This window comes from Gossypium hirsutum, chromosome D13 (assembly GCF_007990345.1).
Source record: "Gossypium hirsutum isolate 1008001.06 chromosome D13, Gossypium_hirsutum_v2.1, whole genome shotgun sequence".
Taxonomy (NCBI): domain Eukaryota; kingdom Viridiplantae; phylum Streptophyta; class Magnoliopsida; order Malvales; family Malvaceae; genus Gossypium; species Gossypium hirsutum.
The window spans coordinates 42151970-42174540 of NC_053449.1; the positions used below are offsets into that span (position 1 = coordinate 42151970).

The 22571-nt window shown below is 31.4% G+C and overlaps 1 protein-coding gene across 1 annotated transcript; it reads left to right on the plus strand.

Moving 5' to 3' along the window:
- The first annotated feature begins 41 nt into the window (after positions 1-41).
- LOC107920255 (suppressor of mec-8 and unc-52 protein homolog 1) lies at positions 42-14208 on the plus strand. The gene is made up of 16 exons (XM_016849865.2): positions 42-183; positions 317-527; positions 2647-2799; positions 3361-3409; positions 4139-4222; positions 5071-5174; positions 6443-6529; positions 6619-6672; positions 9793-9888; positions 11025-11152; positions 11441-11567; positions 11651-11710; positions 11825-11932; positions 12543-12643; positions 13319-13370; positions 13877-14208. The coding sequence occupies exons 1-16, from the start codon at positions 158-160 to the stop codon at positions 13973-13975; spliced, it is 1539 nt and encodes a 512-aa protein (XP_016705354.1). The 5' UTR covers positions 42-157; the 3' UTR covers positions 13976-14208.
- Positions 14209-22571: the final 8363 nt, after the last annotated feature.

Sequence of the window (22571 nt, forward strand, 5' to 3'; positions counted from 1 at the left end):
ACTATAAACTTGGACCTAAATATATTAAACCCGAAAGCCTCAGACAGTTTAACCCTAAGTCTGCAAGCCACGGGTCCAAATTATTACAAATATGTGAATAAAGCAGGGAGTTCAAACTTCATCAAATTGTTTCAATCCTTTCCCTCGGGCTCCCACCATGACTCTAGAAATCGAAGCTCGAGAGTACGTTTCCATTCTATGCTTTTGCTGTTTTCTTGTTTTCTGGTTCTGGGTAATGCTCAAGATGCTGACATCAATTTCTAACTTCTGTTTTGTTTTGGTTATTACATTTTTTTTTCTTCTTCTTTTGGGTCAGCGTTATTAAGATTGTGCTCCAATTTTGCAAAGAAAATTCCTTGCATCAAACGTTTCAAACGTTACAGAACGAGTGTCAGGTTTCTCTGAATACTGTAGATAGCATCGAGACGTTTGTTGCTGATATTAACAGTGGAAGATGGGATGCCATTTTGCCTCAAGTGGCTCAACTGAAGCTCCCAAGGAATAAACTGGAGGACTTATATGAGCAGGTTTGGACTCTTATCTTCCATTACTCTGGAAACTAGTTTTTCATACACATTGCTTTATATGAATGAAATTTAGGGTGATTTTTGATGTTTCTTTCGCTAGATGCTTTTTACTTCCTCCAAATAATGAGAAAAAAATGTCGGTGTTTCACTTTTTTAAAATATAATTGCATGATTTTGTTTTCTCTATAGAACAATTACGTTAGAATTGGATTGGTTGTTTTTCTTTGTAAGTTTTTTTCTTTTTCGTTTTTAGTTCTTGTCTACCCGTAATGCACCCAACCCTATCTAAATTAACTCACTGAATGAAGATATTACACCCCTAAGCTCTCTTATGCTCACAACCTTCAAGAGTCTTTCGGCTGTATGTATGGGATCTGAGTTACTACTTAGTTGCCTTTTTCCTGTATAAGTTACAACAACATTTAAGAACTCAAATGCAAGTTGTAAAGTAACAGTCTACCTGCCATCTATCAATTTTATTGCTTCATATAGTAGCTTCTTGGGATGTAAAATATAAGTAGTACTCAAGTGTAGTGTTGTCTAGGCATGCGCCTAGGCGTGCTTGCCCCTTATGGCTCAGCATTGGACAAGGAAAACACCTCATTCCCTTTCGGGCAAGGCCAATTTAATCGGGTGCACGCTTGGTGAGCCTAGGTGCGCTTTCTTGTAAGGAAATAGGCATACAACAGAAAAAGCCCATCTCATTGAAGTTCTCTTTAATTTTTTTTCCACTTTTTTTATTAGATATACCTTTACTAGGAAGAAAGGGATGGTATTGAACTCTATACTTCTAAGTATTCGAGCATTCAAAAACAGACATGGACATAAGAAAATCATGTCTATTGACCAATAAAAATAAGGGTTGTGCATGGAGCAAAATAAGGGTTCAAGTGCCTAGAGTGCACCTTGCACCCTTGACAACACTGCTAAAGTGGAAAAAGCAATGGTCTAGTGCAGCTATAATTATGGTGTTGAAGTTATAGTGTTGTGTGGTTGAGGTATTTGAATGGTTACTGATAATCATTATGATTAGAAGGAGTTTGTGATGCTTTAAGCCTGCAATGCATTTTGATTAGGGAGGGTATTGCTTACTAAGACTAAGAACTCATCTCAGGGTGTACAAACTTCCAAAGAAGGCTTATGTTCATCATGGTTATATGTGTATTCTTTTTCTTTTACCTAAGATTGAAGTTTGTATCTTAGTTCAGTGGAAAAAGGAATCTTGAGCTGCGGTTGCGCTTTGTGGGGATTCCTTGTGAGTGTGACATTATCTTAACTGACATGATGATCACTGCCTTTTTCTTTTGTTTGAATTTGATGTTTCAAGTAGAGTTTGTCTATCCTCTTGTCAGGTCTCTAAGTCGAAAGTTAATGGTCTATGGCAATTTACTTTCTTCTATAGTTTAGATGATTTTCATAGTTTAATCAGTTATGGAGTTTCCTTAAATTTTGTAATGTCTTGTCTTATTAGTCCTTAACTGGTTAGGTGGTTACTCTATCTATGTATTTAGTGTTTTATGGTTCTTCTCTATTTTTGCAAATGAATTTCCTTACCTTATAGTGGAGTTTCTTGCAATAGTACACAGGTTTGACCGAAGAATTGGCTCTTTTAGTTTACTGAATTCAAGGTCAAATATAGGTTATACATATACATAACTATCTATGCATTAGTATTATATATATACAAATATATACGTGCATAATTTATATCATACATGTATTTTGACTCTTGATATCTTAAACAATAAAGGTCATCCGATCTCTAGCTCCAAAGATAAAATGGTCTTATTCCTTTATTCGACCACCATTCCATCATTTTAACTTATTTTTTCATGAGTTTTGCTACTTGATCTATCACATAGGTGTCATGTGATGTCAAAATAATAATAGGTTCTTGGTGTCTTCTCTGCACTTTTAACAAATTACAAAACCAATTGCAACCCATTACATGCCATATTTTTTCTTCGTGTGGCTTGAACATGAGCTTAAGATGAATCTTTGTCATGATTGAGGTGTACATTAAAATCATTAGGTCACCACTCATTGTGGTCATCCTTTTTCAATTTCTTCATATTTATGTTCCCTATTATATTTCCCATTTTTGCATTGCCTTCTGCAGATTGTATTAGAAATGATTGAACTAAGAGAGTTGGACACCGCACGTGCTATTTTGAGGCAAACCCAGGCAATGGGTGTTATGAAGCAGGAGCAACCTGAAAGATACTTGAGGCTTGAACATCTCCTTGTCAGAACTTATTTTGATCCAAATGAGGTAAAAAAACTAGCTTTTGTGTCCTTATGTGTTGTTTCATTGTTATTTTTGTGATGATATGTTCCACTCATTTCTGGAACATGCAGTGTTGTTTTCTGTCAAAATAAGTTTTGAAAGCATAAGATTACCGTGATTGCCATTTTTTAGAAAGATAATTATTTGGAACCCAATGTTTGCCAGGATGTATAGGGCTAAAATCTTGTGAATTTAAAGCTATAGTTGTAGTATGTCTAACTGTCCAAGCAGACTAATGAAAATTTATTCAACCTTTCACTTCCTTTTTCCTCAGAATTTATGCTTCTTTAAGTGTGTGATGAGCTTGATTCAGTTTTAATTTCATTTAACATTTACGTCTCAACTTATCATTGCCACCATGCTGATTGTTCTTGTAGCATGAAATGGAAGTTGGATTGCCATGCTTGTATTGCTTTCCCTATTTCCTTTCCATTTTTATTTAAATAGTAAAATTGTTCTTTGTCTCTCTTTTTTCCCCTTGTTTATATGGAGCCAATTTTCATTCCTGTTTCCAGTAAGGTTTATGTCTTCTGTGTTATGTAACAGGCTTACCAGGATTCAACAAAAGAGAAACGCCGTGCACAGATTGCTCAAGGTTGTTTTTTCTCTTTACATCTTTAGTAATTGATTATTTCTCTGATAAATGCCGAAAGTGATTTAAAATGATATGTGTATGTCTCCGAAACTTATAGTAATTCAGGCTATAGATGGCAATTTGTAACAGCTTCTGCTACCCAAGGAAGAGGAGTTTAAATCATGCAAATTGCAACAGTGATGGCGTTGCTATTATAAATCCATTGTTTAATTGCTGTGTATTAACCTAGTAGTTGAATATATCCTTAGGTATGATTAATGTTTTTTTGAGGCAAGCATACCCCTTTCATTGCAACTTTAAATCTTGGAAGTTCTCAGCTTTCAAAATACAAGACACAAGTACTCCTATAGGCGTAATTTTAGTCCGATGCCATTTTTGTAATATTTTCCTCAATAATGTAAAAATAAAAAAGAAGAAGAAAATGTACTGTAGTATTTAAACTCTATCAGGGTTTCTTTTGTCAAATTCCTCTAGTTCTTTTCATTACATTTGAGGATCTACATTCGTGTTCAGTCTAGGCAATACTAAACCAAGTCCTTTATACAGTTAAGATTGAGTATAGCAAGTGGATCATTGTCAATGAACAGGACATATCATTGGGCTTGTATTGTGTAAATGTTAATAGATTTGCAGATTTACATTGTAAATTTAATTCATTTTTAATATGCAAATTTCATACTTGAACAAACTGTACAAGTTGGATTAATGATTTATCCTTTTTAATTTCAGCCATTGCCGCAGAAGTGAGTGTCGTGCCACCTTCACGTTTAATGGCCTTGATTGGTCAGGCTCTAAAGTGGCAACAACATCAAGGTACATTTTTGTTTAAATGTGAAGATGCTTCATTTATTAGTTTCTTGTTGATTTGATACTTATAATTTCACTTTAACATCTATTGAGTTCTTTATTAGGGCATCCATAGGGTTTGGATTTTGAAATCATAATTTCATGAAGGAAAAATGGGTCAGTAATGGCAACTCAATCAAGCACAAAATAGCCATTTTTCTTTAATCAAATATGCCCCAAAGGCTCAAACGCCAAATTTGTTGACATTCCAAACTTAATGAAGTTAAGAGTTGCAATGCTAGTAGAAGCACAAATATAGTGCTTTTGACCAGATTTTTAAAAGCGTGTACGAAGTGCATTTTTATGTATGACTCAACAAGAAGTGCTAAAGGATTGATGCGAGGGGTGATAAAAGGATGCTACACCTTTGAGGTGTGTGCCTTTTTAATTTGAGTGTGAATGCAATTCTTGCACCTAAAAGAAAATGTACAAATTATTCAAACATCAGAAGATTCAGAAAGTAGCCATGGCCACTGAATACCTTATTTATCCAAAATTTTGCTGGCTTGAAATGGAAAAGAACGATTTGTGGTAGTGGAAGGGAATAGGATCAGAGAAATAAAAAACAAATAAGAGAAGATGCCTAAAGGCATGAAGATCCAGAAAGTAATGGAATGTAAAACCAGTGGAGTTGTGGGAGAAAAGAGAAGAAGAAATAAAAGATAAATTTGAAGAGGAGAAAACTGTAAAATGAAGAAAGGGGTTGATCTTTTGGTTTTACTAACAAGTTTGGTACCCTAGTTATTCTTTCTAATGTATTGGATTTGGGTTTATGTTTCACACTGTTGGATAATCATTCATTATGTCCTTTTCAGGTTTGCTTCCTCCAGGAACACAGTTTGACTTATTTAGAGGAACAGCTGCTATGAAACAAGACATTGATGACATGCATCCAACGACCCTATCACATACAATCAAAGTAAGTTCAATGATGATGTGTTTTGAGATTTTATGCTACTTGCTTTTCTTGGTTTCTCTCCTTGAAGTCAGTTTTTTATTTTGGTTATTAGTTTTCTGTAGATCTAACTTCATGTTCTCTTACACTTGGTGGGAATCCCAATTTGCTCTAGTGTTTAGTTTTTATTATTTTATTTTCTTTGATTTATGTATTTTCTTTGTTTCCAAGACTGGAAAATTTGGTATTTTCTTTATTTATTCAAAAGCCTCACAATCAGCTGAATTTATAGTGATGCCGATCATCAGGCAATCTTCATTCAGAAAAGATGTTTGTATTCTCTTATGGTTTTTTGCAATGTCATATCTATTTTTTTAAAATTTTGGTATGTCATATTAATCATCATAGGCATGTCACCTATAACTTTAATCATTGTTCTCCCTGAGAAGATTTTGCTTTTCATCCATGTTTTGGTATAGGAATAGATGATTTAACTTGTGAGTTCTAAGTTTAAAGGGGTTCAACTGTAGCAAAACATCTTTGAGTATTTTTGGGGCTCAAAACCGCGGGCAAGAGTAGAAATTATTGGGATAAAGATCATATTTATCATCTTACTATATTGGAGCCTCCAATTTTACCACCCTACTGTTCTTGAGCTTCAATCTTAGTGTACAATTTGAGCACTTTACTATTAAGAAAACGATGTTGTCTCTTAATAAGATGATGTGGTAACTGTCTGAAGTAAAAGCTACCTAGTTAGACTAAATTAATATAAATTTTTGACGTGCCAAAAAAGTTAATATAAGAATTAATAATCTTTCTTTATTTCCTTCTCTCTTTCCCTAAAATAGATTTTGATATTCTTCTTGTCAAAGAATGGCTTAAAATATTTATAATATTTTAATTGTATAGTTTTTTTTCCATATATATATTTTTTCTTTCATAAAGTCTTTTATCCTACTCTGTTATTTCAGAAAAAAAAGAACTGCTTTGCTTGGAGCATAAGTGAGATAGAGTATATGTTGATAATTTGGTTATGCATTGACTTGAGTTTATTTATATGTCGCTGATATTTTGTACTGTGAAACCTGCAAAATGGCTTTTAATTACTATTAAACATGAGCTTCATTTCAATTCAAGAAGGTGAATTGTTTTTTGCTATAGGCTTCTTGGAATGTGAAAGTTAGCCTTTATTTTATAATTATTCTTTCCTTAATTGTTTTCTGCCTTTATTTAATATAGTTAACACATCATCCTTTTTTTTCTTGGCCTTGGTTGTTTTCCTACTGCAGTTTGGAAAGAAATGTCATGCAGAATGTGCTCGATTCTCACCAGATGGGCAGTTTCTTGTTTCTTCTTCTGTTGATGGATTTATTGAGGTTTGATATCTTCAAAAAGGGAAAACTTTTCTATTAGTGTGAATTATATGGATGAACCTTTATTGTGTTTACATTTTAATTGTTAAAAGGTCTGGGATTACATAAGTGGGAAGCTCAAGAAGGATCTTCAGTACCAGGCAGATGTGAGCACTTTGTTTCTTTTAAATTGTTTTATATCATTATTGTTTTCTTTGATTAGTGTTACCAAATGGAAGGACTACCCACTGAAAGTGAAAACAACCAATTCCAATTTCTCGATAGTTAATACTTTAATTGTTTGATTTTTGTTTGTATTTTTTTTCTGGTCATTAGAAAATTCATTTCTAGGTTTGTGTTTGTCATTGGTACATACTGGAAAGATTACTTTTTTTTTAGTTGCTTCCAGTTGTGTTTTTGATGTTTATACTATGATTGTTTTGAGGTTTGTTTATACCATTTTCTTTTCTTGGTCAATAGAAAAGGTATTCATCCAAGTGTTTCTCATTATTACTTTATGGAAGGATTAATTGCATGATTGCTTCTATTTGTTTTATCATGTATTGCAGCATCTTGATATATGCTGAATAATAATTTAAATTATGCATATAGGTTTTCTTCATTTATAGTGTAAACTAAAGAAGTATACAAAGATTAATTTTGACCGCTACTATTAGCATTAAAGTGTCTTATATATGCTTATGTAGAGTGTGCTTATTTTGTTTCCTCTTAGCTGAAATTTTATGTCGTGTGAGAGTAAAATGAAGAAATGAGATTAGCTTTTTGATGGGGATTATTTTTGTGCTCAGATGAGCTTAATCCGGACATGATACAAGTCACTTGAATTCATTGATATAAATGCAATGCTATTTCTTCTGTATATAATGTGTATGTCACTGGATGTATCTATCGTTTCACATTGTTATCTAATTTGCATCGGATCTGGAGCCTCATGTGTTTGTTGTTACTCATGTGTATCATTTCTTGCTTGGAAATCAAACAATCTCTTTGTCTTCACTTCAATGCAATTTGTTTGGACATGAGATTTTTTGTTTGGAGCATGTATACAGTTCTCACATCCCTGTTTATTGCCAAAATCGATTTTTCTTTCATCTTTATCCTGCTAAAATAAAGATGAAAGAAGATAATTCATTTTGAAATACAGTGTGTGTGTTGTGGCAGCATTGTGAAATTATTTGGATTATAAATACATTGGACCTTTAGACTTCTCTTTCTGTAGAAACTAGTGACGAAATTGGAACTATTGATATTAGTAGGTAACCTGATATTATTGTGATGTATCACGGAAGTAGAAAATCATATATATATATACATACATAGAACATGGGCTAAAATTGATTCAGAATTGAAGTTCTAACAAGAATAGAATTCATGATTGTATAAGCACTAGCAATGATATAAAAATATGCTGTGGCTGCTCTAGGAGTTACAATCAGTCATTAATCCCTTAAATATTTATGACTGAGACTTTGATTTCCTTTAAATATTTATGGCTACTAAATGAGTTCAGAAGACTTTTTATAGTAGGGTTAAAGAGCAGTTTCTTTTTATTAAGTACAGAATCAAAATTTGACTTCAATAAATGGCAAGTCCTTTGTAAGCTAAACTATGCAGTTAATGAAGCATGGCCCTTAACATTAAATGGAACTTCAAACCATTGGTAGAATAGCTATAATGTCTGTTTGATAACTTCTCATTTAAAAATTTCTCCAGCATCCCATCTTGACTAAGAGTAGTTTCGTTCAAATATTTGATGTATCGCGCTGCAAAATTAACTTCTTCTTCGACTCTGTAAAAACTAATGAATCTTTTATCATCACCTTAATCTGGTCAAAATGGTCTCTATGCTGAATTTGACCACTCAAAGTAGTTGTTTCTCAAGTTTTTACCGACAGGACTTCTAGGAGTAATGTTCCCTATGCACCTCTGCTAGGACAAGTCTAACCATAAAAACTTCGATTTCTTTGATTATTTTAGTGATCTTCACCCTTTAATGCTTAACCCTTCCCCTGCTTTGCTTTTAGTCCTTTTCTTGAGACGGTAAATCCTCAAAAGAAGACCTCCTTGCACAAGAAAAAAGATTCTTTGATTTTGTAACAAGTTTATCTCTAATGATTGCCACTAAAACTTGATTTTCCTTAAGTGTCTGTCTTTGGATTTAAGATCAAGTGCCACCAAAAGGAAGTGCCAAAGATTGATTCCGGATATTTCTTTAGTGCCTCTATTGAAATTTTTATGAATGTGCTTGGTGCATTTTTAACCTAACTTCACTTTATAGAGCTCATATATAGTCTTGGAGGTTGTCTTCCTTTTACCAAGACTCCTTAGTTTATATGGTGATAACCACTTGCATCACGTTTAGAGAGCAAGTTATTTCTTATTTATCAAGCATGGTTTCGAAACAAAGGGATTATATCTGATAGTCGTACCTTTGTTGTTGGGTTGACTATTACACATCCATTAGGAACCATCATTCTTATGACTACTTTGGCTGGAAAAGTACATTAGGGCATTTAATCCTAGCCCGTGGTTAAAAAAGAATATCATCTAACCTAGACATTAAAGAAAATTAAAAGGTGACATTCTAATCACATGATAATAAATAATGTAATTGAATGTTAGTACTAACTATAGGCAATTAAAAAACAAACATAAGATAAACTGGCAAAATAAACAATTTAGTTAAGTTATAGGACGCTTGTCTGTAGGCAGCTTTTAGCTTGAATTTTTTTGTTCCACGTCATTTGGGTTGGATAGCTTGAGTAAGCTGCTAATTGAGCTAAACCTGGCTCATAATCATTATCACAGTTAAAGCATATTGGAAAACTGTTTAGATACTACTTAGTTTTATCTGAACAGATTATGAAGATGGGTTTCCGGGTGTTCAAATTATAGATGCAGATAGTTCTTATGGAAAGCCCTAATCTAGATGGGTCTTGGAAGAGACATTTAGAACATCTAATTGCCCCATGTCTCTGTTAGCCAGTGCAAAGTCGAGATGAGGTTGTCTTAAACAAAGTCATGTTCTGTAAATTGATTGGTTCTGTAACCTCGTGTTTGTTGATGGCTAACTATGACTCTGAGAATCATGCTTTGATTCAGAGTTAAATGCGAATATACAAAGAGCAACCATAACTGCTGTTATGTATGCTCCTCACCAATGTTCAAGAGGATGGATTATTGTACTCCTTTTCTTATCCTTCTGTTATTTTTATGTTTATTCTTTTTTTTTTAACATTTGTGCCATTTCTGACATATCATCACAGGAAACTTTCATGATGCATGATGATCCTGTACTTTGTGTTGATTTTAGCAGAGACTCAGAGATGATTGCATCTGGGTCACAAGATGGAAAGATAAAGGTAATTTTGTTGCATATGTGTGAACTTATGATCTAGTTTCTGTGCTCTAGACAATGAACAGTTTATTCCTAATCCTGTGCGATCTGTGTTTTACATCTGTCAATTATTTTTCATGTTGTAAGAAGCCTGAAAGAATTAGTAGTTTATCAGATGGTAGTTCTACTTGTTATTTTAATGGTCGCTTGACATTATCATTCAACGTTGGGTCCAAGGAATCTTATCTTTCAATGGTTTTAATATTTTCTGATCTTTAATTGTTACTTCTTTTGCTTTTCGTGTTTCCCTTGTTTTAAAGTGTTTTTCATTTGCTCAAAACTAGGGCTCAGCAAAAGTAAGTTGAAACCAACATAACTGATGATATTTGGTCAAGTCAGTTAGGTTGGCAAAGTTGGTTTTAAGGCTGGTTATGGTAGATTAAGTTGGTTGGTTATCAATTATGAAATGCATAATCAAACCAGCCTACTTAACCAACTTATAATAAATACAATATTATTTTAAAATGTTTTAGATATATTTATAAATGTAATAAATATATAATATATAAATAGTTAACCCAAATCCTACGCCCAACCCAATTACCTATCCATTACATAAACCAACCCAACCTGTACATTTTTCTCTTTTTCAGTTTAATCGACTGAACCAACCGCCTTCCATTTTAATATAAAAAGAAAATTTGGAAACCTGTTGCAGGTGGTTTTCATTTTGGTTCCAGTTAACAGATGCCTATAGGCACTAATTAAATATGGTTAAATTACTGTTTTAAGAAAGACTTATTGCTTGAAATTTCACCAAATTCAAGAGGGAACAATGCTTTAATTACTAATTTCTTTTCTTAAATATCATCTTAACCAGTGCCACTAGGCATTGTTAACATTTCCCTTTTATTTTACTGGTCAAATGTTGGTTTGTGGAACTTTTTATATTGTCTATATTCATGGTAGGACTTAATCTTGTGAGCTTATCTCATGAACCTGATTGATGCTTGATGCTATACCTTTGATAGTTGGAATTCCTGTTGGCACTCCAGTTTTGTCAATGCTGCAGCATTCTTTCTAAATTTGAGTGCCATTGATTTACAATTGGAATTTGATAGAAGTCATGCAGGTAAGATCTGATTTGCAACTTTTTTTCAGGTTTGGCGCATAAGGACAGGTCAATGCTTGCGCCGTCTTGAACGTGCACACTCTCAAGGTGTGACAAGTCTTGTCTTCTCTCGTGATGGAAGCCAGTTACTAAGTACATCTTTTGATAGCACTGCAAGGTTCTAATTCTCCTTTGTGTATACTCTTTTGTGTCAAATTTAAATGTTTGCATATGAAGCAAGCGGTTAAGTGTAGAACTATTTAGCTTTGTTTTCTCTTGGGATTAGTTTCTTTTCATTTGTTTGTATTTTTTTTTCTTTTTATTCTGAAATTCTCATGCCCAGACTGTTTTGGTTGCTGAATTATATTTTTTCATATCCATAGTTGTGACATGTTGACATTATATGCCAAATATAATATTGTCCGGTTGCTTCTTTCCACCCATTATTTTTTTTCCTGGAGTGCAGAGTCCATGGATTGAAATCAGGAAAGTTGCTCAAAGAATTTCGTGGGCATACATCTTATGTGAATGATGCCATTTTTACAGCTGATGGAAGTCGTGTTATTACTGCCTCCAGTGACTGCACTGTCAAGGTAAATTCTCTATGCATGTATTTTGAAATATCAATCTTTTAATCATGTCTTCGGTATCTAACTGGCCATGCTGCCTTTTGTAGGTGTGGGATGTAAAAACAACAGACTGCCTACAAACATTTAAACCACCACCTACGTTAAGGGTATTCTATTTCTCAATAAAATTGGCTTATATTTTACATAATTTATGTTGGTTTTTGCCTTTAAACCTTTGTTTTATAACTTTAAACCCTTGTTTTATACCTTTTGATTGGTAGGGTGGTGATGCTTCAGTGAATTCAGTTCATCTTTTCCCGAAAAATACAGATCATATTATTGTGTGCAATAAGACGTCGTCAATATACATCATGACACTTCAAGGACAGGTAAGTTCTGAGGGAAATTTACTTCTGTTAATGTGATTTTACATTGATATGATTCACTTAAGCCTTTTCTTTTCTCCATTTATTACATTGATGATTGCTCCATCTTTCTTCTCATCAAAGCAAATTCAATTCTTGGAGTTTTAATTGCGCCCCCATTGGAAATAACTTAAAATCATTGAGTTTTTTTTTTTAATTATTATATAATGATTTCCTTTACCACCGCTGCTGATACTAGTTTTGCCAGTTCAACCTTCCCAACACAATATTTTGCCGAATTCTAGGTTTCTCTACAACATAGTAAGCATCAGCTGTTCTAAGTCATAATGTGTAAAGCTATGGTTTGGAAATTTTGAGTAAAGGCAAAACTGAATATGTAGTTCTGAACCTTCTAATATAGATTTCTAAGCCTAAACTAATCAAATCTTTTACTGTGATAATGAATGGAAAGAGGGTAAATGATTGGTGATTTCCTTGATTAGCAACGGCAATATTGGGTTTGCTTGTACTTAGGCTAAAATTCTTTTAACGCATCATCTTTTTTGTTCTATGCCAGTGGGATGGAAATGAACTCTTATGATCATGCTTTACTTCCATAATGATTGTGGTGCAGGTTGTGAAAAGTTTCTCATCCGGTAAAAAGGAGGGTGGAGATTTTGTTGCTGCCTGTGTCTCACCAAAAGGTGAATGGATATACTGTGTAGGCGAGGACAGGTAATGCTTTAAAATATTCTTTTATGCAATAAATTTAGATTGTGAAGATTAAGGGTCTAATCAACCTGTAAAGCCTCCTAGAGAAGGGAATCTCTTCAAGCACCTCTTATTTTGCATGATGAGAACAGGGTTGCAAAGTTTTAGCTTAGGAACTTGATGCGTTTATCAGTATTGTAATTCTGGTGGCAGCTAACTTTTGGTACAATGATAGACAGGAATGTGTTCAACATGGGTATGTCCGATTTTTTAAGTCTTTCCTAGTATATGTAGGTTTGGTCAAATCTCCATGCTCATGTCCAATATGTGTTAGATTCAAAGATCGGACATGGGTACTTCAAGAAAAATGATAAGATGGAGCAACATAGTCTTTATGGTTGCGCTTAAATAATCCATTTACATAATTTATCCATTTCTCGAATGAAATATGCACCCTTTTTATTAATGAGAGCAATATCTCAGTTGTGAAGTTTGTGTGCGGTTATAATGTTCCAGCTTCGGTGTCTTATATAAGAAATTATAATTAGCTGCCCCTTGATTAACAAGATTTCTCCCTTGCTGCTGATGATGTTATGTAAATTACTTGGTTAACGATGGCTCTAAAAGCTATGTACTTTCTCAATTTCTTTTATCATATTTTTAACCTTCTTTTGATTTTATTTGTATTAATATCTGCAGGAATATGTACTGCTTCAGCTACCAAACAGGAAAACTAGAGCATCTAATGACAGTAAGCTCTCCGTTTGAGGCTATGTTCGCCTATTCTACACTTCTTTAAGTCTTCTCTTCCTCTTTTAAAATTCTAAACACAGTTGGTTTCTTCTAGCTAATTCTCAACCCGAGTCCGGGTAAAATTTTATGCACTGGTTAAAAAATTGAGCTATCATGTTAATCTTGTAGTCTCAAACAACCTTGTGTAAAATTCTTTGTTATTCCGACTCACTTTTTTCTTAAAATGTTCTTATCTGAAACATAGTTTTAACATGAGTATGAGGGCGTGGTTCTCCAAATACATGAAAGAACTTAAAAATTGAGTTTAGTCATATCGGAGACATACCTGTATATGACACTTATCCCTAATTCCTAGTAATACAACTAGAATTCATGTGGGTTTCATATATTGGTCATATAAAATAGGATATGTTTGTAGAGTTTTGGTTCATGTTGAAACATAAGATTAAAGTGTATGTTGGTTAAGGTTGCGTGTGTTGTTAATGGGGTGAATGACATTGACAGGTCCATGAAAAGGATGTAATAGGCATCACACATCATCCTCACAGGAATCTGGTAGCTACCTATGCTGAAGATTGCACCATGAAATTATGGAAGTCTTGAACTTCAATTATCAGATCTCTGGTAAGCTGTTGTAATCAACACTCTTTATGAATGATATTTTATTCATGGCTTCAGTTCTGTAACTTACTATTTAGATAGAATGACTCTTCTGTTTCATATGATCTTTAGCTGGACACTGGTTTTCTAATATTTAGTACTGTGTTATTTGTATTCAAACCTGTGTCTATGTATCTAAGATTTTCCGAATGATATCTGATACTCATGTTTAGTCCTGTTCAAGCTGCAAAGTATTGGATTAATTGTAATTACTTGGGTAATAATTACATTTTATTGTGATTATAGATTCTAATTCCTTAAGCGTGTTTGCTTGGCTCACTGCTTGTTATTAGATTATAATTCTTATGTCATGTTTGGTAGTATAAATTGTATTTACATAATTATATAATTTTAAATTTTAAAATTTTATTATTATAAAAGTTATTAATATTACTTTGGAAGAATTCTCTAAACAAGTAGAAAAAAAACATAAAATCAAATTATTTATTGTAATATGTTAGTCAAAAAAAGTATTTAACAATACAATTATTATTAAATAAAAAATAAAAACTTTATGCAGAATTTAATTACTTTTATATTTTAATTTGTTTGGTTATTTATTTTCATTATGGATTAGTGATTGATTAAGTATAAATAATGAATGATAAATATTATGTAACTTAGTTGACATTTTGTAGTAAACATTATTTGATTTAGTTAATTATTTAGTAAATGAAATTCTCTCATTGAAAAATATTTAAATTTATTTAATTAGATTAATAAAATAATATATAATTATATTTCAAAAGTAAAATATCTTAAATTGGAGATTTATAATTTAATTAGATTTGAGTCCTTTCTAAAAATTGAGATATTTATCTAACAATGTCACTCAAATTTAATTTCATAATTTGGTTTATCAACAACTAGAATTATATAGTAATATTTTAGGAAGCACATTTGTTGAAGGGTTTAATACAAATGGTGTAGATTGTGCATAAGAGGAGCTCAATAAAAAGGTTCGACTATTGTTCATTTACAAACTAATGTCAATTTTGTTATAACAACAGATTGAATCGATTAAATTTTACTGTCATCGAATAAATTTTATTTATTTTTTTGTCTACATTTTTTATCCAAAGTTCAGGATTGGGCTTTAAACACTTGAAGTCTCTACTTTACCCTTTAAACACTTTAAACACTTGAAGTAAAATTTGATTTGTTTTTTTTCTCATATAGAGATGTATTCATTATGTTTCCCAAGTTTATCCTATTGGTGTTTTAAAATAAAATTTGAACTTTTTCTTTCGTATAAGGATATACTTGTTGCAATGGTAGTTTTTTCCTTAATTAGTGGTTAAGAGTTTGATCTTCGCTCTGAGTATAAAGTAACTTTAAAACTTGTGGTTAGGTCTACAGAACACTGAAAAAATTAGTTACTAGACTCACTCCAGTAGATACCTTGGAAAACTAAAAAAAATTGTTGTAAATTGGATCTCCATATTGCTCCCATAACCCCTAAAAATTTATAAGGTAGCTTAATTATATTTATTTAAATTTTGTAACTTATGGGGGTTGAAACTCTATAAATAGAGGGCATGTATAGGTTTTTTTAAATGTCCCAAGTGAAATCTTTTTATTTTTGTATTCTTCTCTTTTGTTCATTCTATATTTCTTTTTGTTTTATAATACATTATCAACATGATTTTACTAATGAGTAATAGGTTCTTATTTAGTTGGGCTTCAAGCATTGAAATTTAATTGTTTGGTTCAAAAATCGTGTGTGGCTGCTCGAGATTTGTTTGGGGACGACCATTTTCTCTTCACTGCAAAGAATGCTCAATCTCTATTTCTCATCCACAATTATCTAAGTCTAATAATTTTCTTTTTGAAAATTGATTCGATTTCTATTAAGAAGTTAAATTTAAATAATTCTCTATTTGCATCTCTATGAATTTATCAATCCCTTCTCGAATTTAATTATTGGACTTTCTACGTGGGGTATATATTTTTTTATAGAATTGATTAGTTTAGTTTTAATTTTGATTAAAATATATGATTGTTCTTATATCTTCTTATCGATTGTAAACGTGTATTATATGCAATGATTAGTTTGGAGTTCAAATTTATACATGCTTGAGAACTGTAAACTGATATTAGTCATGAATTTTTTGCTACAATCTCACTAAGAAAACATGTAAAAGATTCTTTAAAATTATGGATTAGTTTTGAAATAAAATTATTATAATGAAAAAAAAACTATCATTAGATATACTTCATTTCCTGAAGTGAATATAGCATTACATAATCAATCATAAAAAGCACAAAGTTATAATTGTGGTTATGAGCGTGGTCTTTAATGGGTTAGTATGTGTATAATAATCACTATAACTATATTGATTATAATAATTCTTTTCTTTCCTATAAAGTAGAATGATAAATTTAAATTAGAGAATCACTAAAGTTTTCCAAATAGCCCTTCAAAGAGAACAAAAATATTTATGTGATACTTAAAATTCATTTGACACATGCATATTGGCTGAGTATTTTGCCAAGGTTAGATAAAAAAATGAAAGGGGATAATGAATAGATACATTTGATCACTTTTGATCATTGATTAAAATTTTGACATATTTCCTGAAATGAATATTGTACACAATTTATAGAAATTATATTTCTTTTGTTGAGTTAATGAAATTATAGACTTCTCATTGGTTTGGACATTTTCAAAAGTAAATGTCGTAGTGAATACAAAATAAAAGGAATGACAATGAAATTATCAATTGTCACAATTTATATTGATACTATAATTCTACTAGCTGTGAAAAAGTATAAGGCTAAAAAAGAAAGATGATGCTAATAAACCTTATGATAAATATGAATGCATCGGGTACATACGTGTCGCATATCTAAAACGTTAAATTTTGCAAAGTCTTATAGAAAAGAGAGACTCCATAATGCATGATAAAAAAATTTTGAATTGGAATTATGTTATAAGAGGTAGAGGTTAGAAAATTTTAATTTTAAACCTCTATAATTGCAACTTTAATATCTTATTGTAACTTTATAATATTTTGTATTTTATTGTGTTATGGTATATAAAAAATTATCTAACTGCATGCTTGTTAAAGTGATCGAGTAGTGACATGAATTTGTTCTTTGTTATGTTTAACATATATTTTATTTATATTTATTTTTTATACAAATATACATTCTCTTTTATATAAATAAATAAATTTTTTAAGGATCCAAAGTTTGTATCATCCATATTGCATATTATTTAAAATAAGTTACGCATTCATTAAGGTATTACATTATATTCTAAAATCTCTTGAAGAGCTAAGGTTGCACCTCCTTCTGATGCAAAATATTGTAGAATATAATATTATTATTTTTAGATAGAGAAGATATATATATTGAAGAAAATCTTTATGTGTTTTATATTAAAATCATATACAAAAATGACATAAGATACTCATGTATTTGTATTATAAATATTCCCCAAATGAATACATTACATTTATATGATTGACACATGAGATAGTGATAAAATGTTCACTAGTGTTGACATAATTGAGTAGACCATCCTAGATCATATATAATGCGAAAATTAATTGAGAATTCATATGGACTTCATTAAAGAACCAAAAGATTCTTTAACTTAAAAGAATTCTCATGTGTTGTTTGTTCTCAATGAAACTTGATTATTAGAAACTCACTAGCTAAAGTTGAGATTTAATGTCATACATTTCTGAAATGAATATGGGTTCATTCATCCACCATGTGGATGATTTTGATATTATATGATTTTGGTAGATGCATCTACAAAATAATCACATATGTGATATCAACTCACAACCTGTCGTTTGCAAGATTGCTTGTTTAAATAATTAATTTTAGATTATACATTTAAGACAATTCATTTTGCTAATGCTGGTGAGTTTACGTCCCAAGTTTTCAATGATTAATTGGGATAAAAAATTTGAACATCCTATAGCTTATGTTCACACACAAAATGGTTTAGCTAAATCGTTTATCAAACGCCTCCAACTAATAGCTAGACCATTATTTATGAGAACAAAACTTCCTGTTACAACTTGAGGATATGCTATTTTGCATGCAACAACACTTGTGCGCATCAAGCCAACAAGTTATAATAAATACTCCCCATTACAATTGATTTTTGGTTAGGAGCCAAATATCTTAGAATTTTTGAATGTGCGGTATATATTCCAACTGCTCCATCACAATGCACAAAGATGAGTGAGTCCTCATACAAGGCTGGAAATGTACATTAATATAAATCTCTTTCTATAATAAATATTTTGAAGATATTAATTGGAGATTTAGTTATGATATAAGTTGTCAACTATTATGAGATAATTCTCCCAAAATTAGGGGGAGCGAATAAAAAGTTGGATGAATAAAATACTTGGAATGAATTATTAGTATCTAAAATCCTTATACAAAGTAATGTGAACTAGAAGTTCACTAGATAATTCATTTTATAAATAGAGAATTAATGTCCCAATAGGGAAAAATGTTAGTGCAAAAGAAAGAAATCCACGACTGAAGCGTGAAAGACCAATCGGTTCCAAAGATAAAAATCCTTGTAAAAGGAAATGAGGAAATATTTAAGATGGTCATATTATAGAGGCAAGTTCCTAAGAAGAGAAAAAATATAACTAATAAAAAACCTAGAAGAGTTTTAGTTACCTGAAAATGGTGATAACAAAGAAATCTCGATAAATTATGTTACTTTAGAAAAAAAAAAGATGGAACAAAAAAAATAGTTGTCGACAAAAATTTTGCTTATAATGTTGTTATTAAAATAGTAAAAGAAAATAAGGATCCTGGGCCGAAATCTATTAAGGAATATAGAAATAGAAAAGATTGACCAAAATGGAAAGACACAATTCAAGCATAATTGAATTCACTTTCTAAACGCAAGGCTTTTGGATCTATAGTCCAAACACCTAAATATGTAAAGCCGATAGGATATAAATGAGTATTTGTGCGAAAACGAAATGAGAAAAATGAAGTCGCAAGATATAAAGCACGACTTGTAACACAAGGGTTTTCACAAAGGTCCAACATTGATTACAAAGAAACATATTCTCCTATGGTGGATGCAATTACGTTTAGATATCTTATTAGTCTGCCAATACGTGAAAAATTTGACATGCGTCTCATGGATGTTGTTACATACTATTTGTATGGTATAATTGACAGTGAAATTTATATGAAAATCTCTGAAAGATTTAAAATCTCAGAAGGATATAGAGTTTCTCGAAAAAAGTACTCGATCAGATTAAAGAAAGTTTATATGGATTAAAACAATCTAGACGTATATGGTACAATTGTCTTGGTAAATATTTGTTGAAAAAATATTATAAAAATGAGCCAATTTTTCCATGTGTTTGTATAAAAAGATCTGAATCAGATTTTGTGATAATTATTGTTTATGTTGATGATCTAAATATTATTGGAACTCCTGAAGAGCTTCAAAATGCAGTAAATTGTTTAAAGAAATAATTTGAGATGAAAAATAGTGGGAAAAAAGTTTTGTCTTGGCCTACAGATCTAACATTTAAAATAAAGAATTCATGTCCATCAGTCAACTTATACAGAAAATATCGTAAAGAAATTTTACATGGATAAAGCACATCCATTGAGTACCCCAATGGTTGTACGATCGTTACATGTGAATAAATATCAATTTCGTCATTGTGAGAACGGTGAAGAGTTTCTTGGTCCTGAAACACCATATCTAAATGTCATAGGGTATTGATGTATCTTGTAAACAACACAAGACCTGATATAGCTTTCGTTGTAAACTTGTTAGTAAGATGTAGTTCTTCTCCAACACGTATACATTGGAGTGGATTCAAACTTGTATTTTGATATCTCAAAGGGACCATTGATATGAGGTTATTCTAGTCAAATGATTCAAAATCCTTATTAGTCGACTATACTGATACTGGATATTTATTGGATCAACATAAAGGTCGATCTCAAACGAAATGTTTATTTACATGTGGAGGTATTGCCATATCATGGCGTTCAACAAAGTAGACATTAGTTGTCGTCTCTTCAAATCATGCAAAAATAATTGCAATGCATGAGGTAAGCGGAGAGTGTGTTTGGCTAAGGTTATTGATCCAACATATTCAAAAGATATGTAATTTGTTTTTACAGGAAAATATATCAACTATCTTATACAAAGATAATGCAACACATATAACTTAATTGAAGGGTGGTTACGTTAAAGGCGATAGAGCGAAACATATTTCACAAAAATTATTCTTCACTCATGATCTTGAGAAGAAAGGTGATATAAAATTTAAACAAGTTCGTTCTAGTGATAATTTAGCAGATCTTATTATCAAGGCATTGCCAACTTCAAAATACTACTACACAAGATTGGAATGCATCGACTTAAAGAGAAAATGTAATGTTGTTCTCACATCCTAAAAATCGGGTTAGTAGAACTAGCTTAGTGGATAGGATATCCAATCCGAAAATCGAAATTAGGATTAAAAGTGTTTAGTAAAATAAAATAAAATAAAATAGAATTAAATAAAATATTAAAATAATTATCGGGACTAAAATTTAGGTAAGGAAATTAAAATTAGGTGTCCGGGAATTAATTTTCTTAAAACATATTTTAAAAACAAAACCAGAATTGAAAATAATTAAGGAAATATGGTTTAATTAAAAACAAGGACGGATTTGAAAAAGGAAGGAAACTAGAAGTGGCCAAAAGGGTAATTGCCCAATTTTTAAAAATTGGTTGGCTATTTAAACCACCCATGTTCCTTCCCTCTCCTTTCATCTTCCATTCAAAATTTCCTAAAAACTAAATCTGAGTTTCTCTCTCAAAATTTACTCATCCCTATTGATTTTCTAGCCTTCCAAGCACCATTTTTTCCATCAATTTTAAAGAAAATCCATGTTTCCTTCATTAATTTCTTTATTGTTCTTCAAACATTGTTCACCAAATTATATCTATACTTCGTCATTCTTCTCAAACTGAGGTAATATTATGATTCTTAATGTTAAATCTAATCTTGTTGTTTTTCTAATTCGAGATTTAATCAAGTATTACGAGATTTTGATAAATCTATAACTTTAACACCGAAATTTGGCTTGAAATGGTGAATCCCAAAACACTAAGTTAACTTTCTGATTTAGATTTATTTTTAACTTATTTTGAACTAATTAGAAGGTTTATGAGCTCAATTTTATAAGTCGATATCAAATTTTCATGAATTGAGAGTTTTCCCTCTTTTGAGCATTCATGTAAGTTCAAATTTTTGGAAAAGTTAGATCTGAGAAATTAGATGAAATTGATAGTTTAGATTTGTTATAATATGATAATTAGGATGTTTAGGAACATGTTTAAAGATTAGAAATGAAAATCAAGTGATGAATTCTCTTATTTAAAAAAAGAGTTAATTTTTGGTATTGTGAAAGGTGAGCTTAGATCTGCGATTTTATTGTTGTTTGATAGTGTATAAGGATGTAAATGATGAGGTTGTAATGTGTTTAATATGTATGCAAAGTGTCGGATAAATTGGGAGTCTTTACGAGCAAAACAAAAGGGAAGGAAAAACTTACCTTACTTCATCAATCGAACGAAAGCAGTCCGATGAATGTTCAGAATTGCTACATCTAAGCAAATTCAATGAGTTATTTAGGAGCATAGGTTAGCCTAAACATCTATCCTAAATTTCAAGTGTAAGTTTGCCTCTTCGATCTATTATCGTTATGAAATTTATGCTTATAAGATGTGATATGAAATGTGATGCATACTGAGATGTTTATGCAAATGCTATGTGATTTGACTAAGTATGATATGAGGCATATTGATTTGATGCACACAATATGAGATCTATACGAACATGGCTCTTTGATCATTATATGAGCACTTGAAAGTGCATTATAAGTGTTTGAAAAAGTGATATGAACATGTGTTATATGATATGTGAAAGTGTGTATAAAATAGTAAGTATATATGTGTAAATGGATATATTGGCTAAGTGATTTCTTGGAACCATTAAAAATCATTGACATGCCATAGGATTGTGAGTACTCATCACTTTCTGGTTTTGTTTAGGGCGTTGAGGCCCTGAAGATAGCGTGGAGAAATAAGGGGAATGTTGAGCTTAATTCCATTTACGGAGATAGTGTGGTGTGTTTGGAGAGTGTTAGCTTTGCACTACACTTATAAGAGATGACATTAGAATCTTTGAGTCAATTGGTGTGTTGGCGATTCATTTATCCAATGCATTATGCTTATATACATGTTTCATAGTCACAATATGGCAATATATTAATATGAAATGTTAAGAGTGATGTTTAATGCAATGCCATGTGTAAATGTTATAGAATGCTTTCTTTTAACTATTGAATATGTGTTTAATTGTGGCTTTCATGAGCAGTCACTGAGCTTGAAAAAGCTCACACTCTTTAATGAATATGCTGTAGAAAAATAGCTGAAAAGAGGAGAAATGAGTCTTCCAAGTGATCCAAAGCAAGGCAACATCTTAAGTATGTGTGATGTGTTTTCAACTTTAATAAGGAATGCAATGTGAGA